The sequence below is a fragment of the Pygoscelis adeliae genome, unplaced genomic scaffold (assembly GCF_000699105.1).
Source record: "Pygoscelis adeliae isolate BGI_AS28 unplaced genomic scaffold, ASM69910v1 Scaffold261, whole genome shotgun sequence".
NCBI lineage: Eukaryota > Metazoa > Chordata > Aves > Sphenisciformes > Spheniscidae > Pygoscelis > Pygoscelis adeliae.
The window spans coordinates 851,731-859,997 of NW_008824115.1; the positions used below are offsets into that span (position 1 = coordinate 851,731).

At 42.9% G+C, this 8,267-nt stretch overlaps 1 protein-coding gene across 1 annotated transcript in view; it reads right to left on the reverse strand.

Moving 5' to 3' along the window:
- The window catches only part of TIAM2 (T-cell lymphoma invasion and metastasis 2), a 96,725-nt gene that overhangs the window by 48,627 nt on the left and 39,831 nt on the right, over nucleotides 1-8,267 (reverse strand). The window contains exons 10-11 of the mRNA XM_009334292.1: nucleotides 7,164-7,256; nucleotides 5,841-6,101 (exon numbers count right to left, since the gene is read on the reverse strand). Of these exons, the coding sequence (XP_009332567.1) occupies nucleotides 5,841-6,101; nucleotides 7,164-7,256 (354 nt within the window). The remainder of the gene's footprint in view (nucleotides 1-5,840; nucleotides 6,102-7,163; nucleotides 7,257-8,267) is intronic.

Consider the following 8,267-nt stretch of genomic DNA (forward strand, 5'->3'; position numbering starts at 1 on the left):
AGTTAAAAAAAAGAAAACCCAGTAGTCATCAATCTTCAGGCAGATAAATAGTCATGCTGCACAGACAACTACATGTCTACATTAAAAAAAGGCACCGCTTTTCTAGTGTGTTGCCTTACACCACGCAAAACCACCAGATATCTGGTATTAGATCCACCAGGCAAGAGGGAGCAATGTGTGCAGACCTGCACAACTAACACAGACCAGGGCCCACGTCTAACAGGACTGTGGGTGTCCTTGAGACTCGGGAAGCTAAGAAGCAATATTCACCTCTTCTGAGCTCAAAAGAGTTTCCTGTGAAAGAATAAAAATAAATTTCTCTGATTCCTCACACACGCAGCACAACGAAGGCCATTCACTACAGCACGATGGAGAGAATTTAAATGTCGAAACAGCAGCTAGGCAAACAAACAGGACCTGATTTGGGAAGAACTAAAAGTAGAAGTCACTTTAGAAATGTTTTTCAGTTAAGTTTTAGTTTTACTTTTGTTTATGAAATGCTTTGAACGTTACATTAAACAACGCTTACAAAGTGCTTTAAAAACTATGGGCAAACAGAACAAGCAGAGCGGTCCAAGCCAGCGCTCCAGGCACAGCCCCCAGCTGCTGGAGGCTACGGACCACCTTAGCTTCACGTCCTCCTGACTTTATCTCTTTTCTTAAGAGGGACACACAGATCTTTCTGATATTCAGGCTGGGTTGGGGCTGGAAGAGGATGCAGGGAGTGCTACCTGGAGAGGCGTGCGCAGCAACATGCATACAGCCAGCTGGCTGCAGAGCCAACCTCTGTCTCCCTTTTCCTCCCTCAGCTCCGCGGTATCTGACAAAGCTGAACGGAGCAAAGTTTTCTGGAGAATCTGTGAGTTGCAATTATGCTTTACAGAGACATTTAAACCATCTAGCGAAGCGTATTTAAAACAGAAAGTACCTTGGAATTGAATCCAAACCGATTATTATTACGACCACATTGTTAAAAAGAATTTAGTCATATCAAAATTAAACTTGTGGCCAACTGATGTGCTTTGCTTCTGTGTGTGCTTACTAAGATTAAAATCAGAAGCAGCTCATGTCTTGGGAAACGGAAGAGCCACTTTCCACGTGAGGGTTCAAACCACTGATCCTCCTCCTGAAGCAGTTATATTTTGCAAAAATATCTCAATGTTTAGCCGATCAGGAGCTGAAATATCATTGCTCCTCTCCAGCACACATCCCAGCTACTTGTCAAACAGTACAAAGCCTGACTCTCTCTGACTCCAGCCATGCTTTATACAATGTGAAATAGCTTCATCAGGAGCAACTCAAACTGGCATGTCCCAGACTACGCTGCAGCCCGGGGATCAGCGTGAGAGGTGGGAAAGTAGAGGGCAAAACCCGTGCTCCAAAATGGCTAGAGAGGTGCTCTGCGGGAAGGTCGGCTGAAAGAGAGCTTGCCGCCTCTGACAGTAACTCTCCTTACAACCCAGCTCTCCCCCGGCACCTGCCTGCTCCCCGCTCCTCCTCCTCCTCCTGCTTACCTGGCTCTGGCCCTTGTCAGACCTCTGCACCCGCCGGTTCAACTCACTGAGTTTGCGGGGGGCGGGGAGAGGAGAAAGTTTTCTCCTTAATTAGCTCCCTCAAGGGCTCCAGCAAGTGCCACCGCCAACACAGGGGCGGGACGAGTGCTATGGGGCTGGGAGGGAGGGCTAAGGCCGTGCAGGGGAGGAGGAGGAGGAGCAGGAGGAGGAGCAAGCCTCCCCCTTGTCAGCAGCACCCAAGCCTTCTTCACCGCTCTGGGTGCTGGGACCACACCTCTAGAAAGATGGGCCAGACAGGAACCCAGACCCCGCACAGAAGGTAAGCGCCCTACCCCAAAGATGAGGAGTACAATGGGGAGCGAAGAAACAGTATGGCCATCTGTAATTTTTTTTCTCTTTTTTTTTTAATGTTTTCTTTCCCATTTAGCTCTCTAACCCTCCCAGTTGAAAGTGTTTCTTCATGGAAACTTGTTAAAGCATATCCAAACTGCCGTCCCCCACTTTTTTCTTTTTTTTTTTTTTTTTTTTTTTTTTTACCATAGCAACTGCCTACCTAGCAGAAAATAAGATGGGCCTAGAAACGTACATCCTGCATTTCATTTCTCTTTCCCCACGCATATTTCATTATGAAGGCATGCACATCTTTTTCTCTTTGTCCTTCATATTGGTTGTTGAGAAGAAGATAGACTGAACAATTTAAAGGGAGATTATTTACCAGCAATGGTCTTCAACATGGCCGTGCAGGGGAGGAGGAGGAGGAGCAGGAGGAGGAGCAAGCCTCCCCCTTGTCAGCAGCACCCAAGCCTTCTTCACCGCTCTGGGTGCTGGGACCACACCTCTAGAAAGATGGGCCAGACAGGAACCCAGACCCCGCACAGAAGGTAAGCGCCCTACCCCAAAGATGAGGAGTACAATGGGGAGCGAAGAAACAGTATGGCCATCTGTAATTTTTTTTCTCTTTTTTTTTTAATGTTTTCTTTCCCATTTAGCTCTCTAACCCTCCCAGTTGAAAGTGTTTCTTCATGGAAACTTGTTAAAGCATATCCAAACTGCCGTCCCCCACTTTTTTCTTTTTTTTTTTTTTTTTTTTTTTTTAACCACAGAGATCTATTTACAAATTAGGGTTGATTTCAACAGTGTCAGCTAACCAGAAATGACAGCTTTTTTGGCAAAAACCCACTTGCTGGGGGGAAAAAAAAAATTGCCCAACTCTGACAGCAACTCACATACTGCAATGGGTTTTCACACCTACTAATGCTTCCACCTCCTGCCTCAGCACTCTATAGATATATCATTAACCCACATGGGGTTGCCCTAAATATACAGTTTTTAATTCTCGTGCCCTCTCTGTTGTTTATTCCTCAAATATCCATGCCATCTTAAAATGAGGCATTTTTTTCCTCCACAGTTGTAAGAATTCCAGCCCAATTCCCTCATTTTTTAATTCTACACAAATACTTGTTTAATTTCCTTAGCACTGGAGCTTGAAGCAAATTTAGTTGCTCTGTTACTTTGTCTTCCACATTTATGAGTGCATTTTTTAAAAGTATTTCATCTCATTTCTTTTCCAGGATAAGCTTATTACTAGCCAAGTGGCTAAGCAGCAAGCACATAGCGTTGCCACGTGGGAGATCAAATGATATGACCACAGCAGGTCCAAAATACAGCTACAAGGGTAGAGCAAACTCTTGGAGAAAATGAGTCACTCTCACAGAAAATTCCCTGGGAAGGATTTTTAGGAGTGGCAGAGTTAGTGGCTTTGGAGAAAGTCAATCACTTCCCTCCTGTATGGTAAAGGCTGCCAAAGTTTGCCACGAGGTATAATTGGGTATCCTCTACATAGCAGAATGTAGGAAAAGGCATTCATCAGAGTTATGCTAAGCAGTTACAAAACTGTAAACAAACGTGGACAAACTATTACCGCCCAAGTTATACGAAGCCAGTGATTTAATGTAAATTCTGTTTTGCTTTCGCCTGGTGGTCGTCACCAAGCACCAGGCAGGGTATTACCATGTGACTCAGTGCTGAAAATTTCCATTTTCCAAGCACTTTGTTAATTTTAGCTCATTAATCCTCATAGTACTCTAGAAAGATAAATAGAGTTAGTTAATTTTTAAAAACAGGGAGGCGACAGCAGAAACATTAAGGTTTTTAACTCCAGGTATGTACCTTGAGCCAAATTGTGCTTGACTTTTTGAAAGAGGTCCTCCTCCTCTGGCACTAACTGACTTTCAAAGGCACTGCCTTGGAAGGACAGGCTCACATTGGACAAGCAAATGTCAGAAATTATTTTTGAAAACTGCAGTCTTAAGAGTGACTCGCTCAACTCTACCAAAGGAGACAGAACAGTATTAAACACTGGATGTGAATTAAGAGTCTCTGGCTTCCAAATCCCTGCTCGGATCATTAAATATCCCCTCTTCTTATCTAAAATCTTACTCAATTCCTGAGTAAGAGGACATAGAACAGTTAAACCCTTTATGATTAGCTATTAATTCAAAGTAATGCCATTTTCTTCTGTTTCCATTTGAACCCTATCAGCCGATCAGACACTAAGCACTGAATTCAATAAACATGAAAGCCCTTCTCATGAAGCTTAATTTAGAACTATTTGTTCTGTCTCAGAATAAAATAAATCTTCCTTAGCTGCTTTTAAGCAGAAAAGCAAATATACTATGTCCCTTTATCCACTAGTGCTTAGAGTATAATACATACTCCAGTAATTTCCTATTATAATGGAATATTTGCACAGGTTGCAAATTTATCCCGGAGGAATGAGGAATCTAGTGAATGGACACATACATTTATTATACCGAATACTCCAGGTAATGCTGGCCTATGATATCAAGCCAACAAGCTGAATGATAGCCCCGGTATAATTATGTAATTAATTAGCTCTATCATAATTTTTGTTTTATGACACTAACTTTTATGTGCCACCAGTCAATGTAATGGCATTTTAAATTGAAACAAGGCCCCTGAGAGAGATGCTATCTACTGTATCACAAATCTTGTATTCAGATTTCTTTTAATTTCAAAAGATGACCTAATAAAATTGCTTTATAATTAAATCCATTCTAACAACTTCTCCTATGTGATTCTTTTTCTTCTTCCACTTTAATTACGAAAAAAATTCCAATCAGAAAACACTTGCCACCATAATTATATACAAAAATCAGCGATTCCTTTTTGTACCTCTTGCTGCTCTCCTCGCACAGCAGTGCACCCTGGCTAGCTTTCCTGAAGAATTTTACTAGCAACCCCCAGAGGTGCAGCGAGGAAACTGCACCTTTTACACTCAAGAAACCAGAGTTAAATTTGCTTCTATCTTGTTTGAAAAATAGTCAAGGCGTGGGAAGGAAGGGGAGCAAATCCCCACGTACTTTCTATTTCAGACAGGCGTTTACAAGTATTCTGGTATCACAAGATGAATTTCTCATGTGAAGTAAGATCAGCTAAAGGAAGGGAAGGGTGACCATGGCTCTCCTGCACCCAGCGTGGCAGTGCCCCTCTATGTGCCACCGCTTATTTCCAGCTGAAAAGGCAACCCAGCAGTGAGCACTGTCACTTTCCTTGGGGCTGGGGGGCCATGGTGTCATCCAGGAGCCGTCCTTACCACGTAGGCTTTTGGCACCTTCCCTGCCTGGTGCTCCTCATATGGAAACCCATCAGGATCTCACCCTGAGACAGCACTGTTAGGCTATGTCCTCCATTTGATGCTTAATACAGTGGTATTGCATTGAGTAAGAAATACGAGCAAGTAGTAGCAAAACAATCCCTATGAAAGCTGTTTTCATAGGCGTTCTTCTACACAGTGAGCAGCTGTATCCAACGGGAACAAGATAATATCATCAGGTGGGAGCAGAGCTAAATGACTCCTTTCTGAGGTGATGACGATTATTGCATTTAAGGTACTCTTAATGCATGTGGTACTTTACCATATGTAAAGCATGGTAAACACGGAACAATACTTCTGCCTCTGAAAGCCATCACATCATTTCAACCACCGATGCCTGGGAAATGGATGTATTGGAGGTACGCGAGATGACACAGAACAGTTAAGAGAGCGCTTGATAATACTGGATGATGCAGCCAAACAGATTAAAAGAATAACATTTCCCTGCAGAAATGATCATATTCTGTTCCATTTCTACTTTCTAGAAAATAATAAAATAACAGACAGATATGGAGCATAAATGGAACTCAAACAATTTGTACTAGCGTTTCCCACTGAGGCATGCACAGAATTTTAAACATAATTGAGTTTTAAAAAACAGCGATATTGGAAGTGAGGTGAAATTAATGGAATTATTGTCAACCTCTTACCATTTGCTGTGTTCTTTTTGAAGTTATCTAGAAACTCTTCCAGGAGCTGTGACTGGTTTGGAGGGGGCAACAAACTCTTTGCGTCCCTGGAAATGTCACCATCTGACCAGGATGCACATAAGGGTTGCTGGGTCCCGTAATGGTTCGTTCTCAGAGTGAGCATTACACTTCTCTCTGAAAACAATAACTCCATCTGCCTGAGGTCAAGATCAGACACAGCCTCTCCATTTATGCTCAGGATTTCATTGCCTACTCGGAGCCCTGGGAGCATGTGAAAGGAAAGAAGAAGAAAAAAAAAAAAAAAGAGGGACTATGAAACATAAAGGGTCACAAACCAAACCTTATGTTGATTCACCTTTTATTTTTATGGTTTTAATTCAAATAGCCTAATCTTACCAGAAGTCCATTAAAATTGATGCGAGCTTTATTTGTGCTATAATTATACAGATCAAACTCATGCTTACTTTGATAAGTGTTACACATAGTACAGCAAACCAGTTGTTTCTTTCTAAAGATGCTACAGAATTTGGTGGGTGGGAGGGCAGCACAACTTTCAAAGAAGATTAGAATAGAGGCACCTCTCACGACTCTGATACCACCAGTGTACAGCACGATAACACATATTTCATTATCTGGGAAGAACAAGGCACTAGTCACGCAGATCAAATCATTCATGCAAAACTGGAACAACAGCGGACGGAGTCTTTATCAGCTTTTGTGTAAATCTAAACAGTGGCAACCACTGCCTTTCAAGGTCAGCAACAACCAAGTGGTCATTACCCTCAGGTAGCAAATGAAACTCTGTCTCCATTTGTCTGGGTTTGTCTCCCTGTTTTTCAGAGAGAACTCATGATCCTGCTGTGCTGATGAAGAGAAGCACGGTTTCTGAGCAGCGCAGTAGAGAAGGCACTCACAGAAACGTATGCAGAAAACTATTTTGGGGAGGGAGGCTACTTTTCATTGCCAGCAAAAGTGGAAGTGATGGGTCTTGGAGACTGACCAAGCCCATGAAGTTCCCCAGTGTGAGATGAACTCTTTCTCCAGCCTGTTCCTCTGTGCAAAAGCACTTGGTTGGATGGCTGAACGCAGACTTTGTCTCTAAGGGTGGACAAGAACTCTCCCCACTATATTGAAAGGATAAATCAGTTACTCTGTGTACATTATCTTTCCTAATATCACATACTTTCCATGGTCTTCAGGAAAGAAAACTACAAATAGTAAAAGCCAAGAATCATTTCAGACAGCAGTACTAAAGCTCCTTCATGTTTTCGGACTTTAAAAAGATAATGAAGTACAGTATTAAACATAAATACGATATAATACCTTCCTTGTATGCCAGTCCATCAGGGAGAACATCACTTACAAATATACGGGTGAGATGCTGATTTTCATCAACTTGTGCTGTGACAGCAAAGCCTGAAGTAAGAGAGATTTAAATCAAATAAACTTTCTCGGAAACATTTCCCTTTTATTTTGTGTATTTAGTAGACTCTACACAACCAGAGGGAGGATACTTCTGTGAGACACACGTGCACCCATGGAGCACAGAGAAATTATCACACTGTTTCTCAGTCATTGTAAGGCCTGTTAAAGTTAATGCAACTTTTCAACTTCCAAGAAATGTCATGCTGTGCTGTAAAAAAACAAATCACATTTCAAAAAAATATTTTCTACCTCAGCCCCATATGACATTTCAGTTACACAGCTCATCGTTACAGTAAGACTTCTGCTGTGTGTCCATCAGACATAGAGGTGTCTTAAACAGATCCAAAAACTGGAAACCCAAACTAAAAAGCAGCAAATCCATACAAACCAGTGAGTGAGACAGCCCAGAAAGGAATAATTTATACCAACAGACTTGCAGCTAAAGAACAGCACAGAGCTGCCTTCAAAGGTATCTTCATAGAGTCACAGAATAGTTTGGGTTGGAAGGGCCCTCTAAAGGTCATCTAGTCCAAACCCCCTGCCGTGGGCAGGGACATCTTCAACTAGATCAGGTTGCTCAGAGCCCCAGCCAACCTGACCTTGAATGTTTCCAGGGATGGGGCATCCACCACCTCTCCGGGCAACCTGTGCCAGTGCTTCACCACCCTCAGCGTAAAAAATTTCTTCCTTCTATCTAGTCTAAATCTACCCCCCTTTAGTTCAAAGCCATTCCCCCTTGTCCTGTCACAACAGGCCCCGCTAAAAAGTTTGCCACCGTCTTTCTTATAAGCCCCCCTTAAGTACTGACAGGCCGCAAGAAGCCTTCTCTTCTGTAGGCTAAACAACCCCAACTCTCTCAGCCTTTCCTCATAGGAGAGGTGTTCCATCCCCCTGATCAGTTTTCGTGGCCCTCTTCTAGACCCGCTCCAACAGGTCCATGTCTGTCTTATGCTGAGGGCTCCAGAGCTGGACGCAGTACTCCAGGTGGGGTCTCACCAGAGC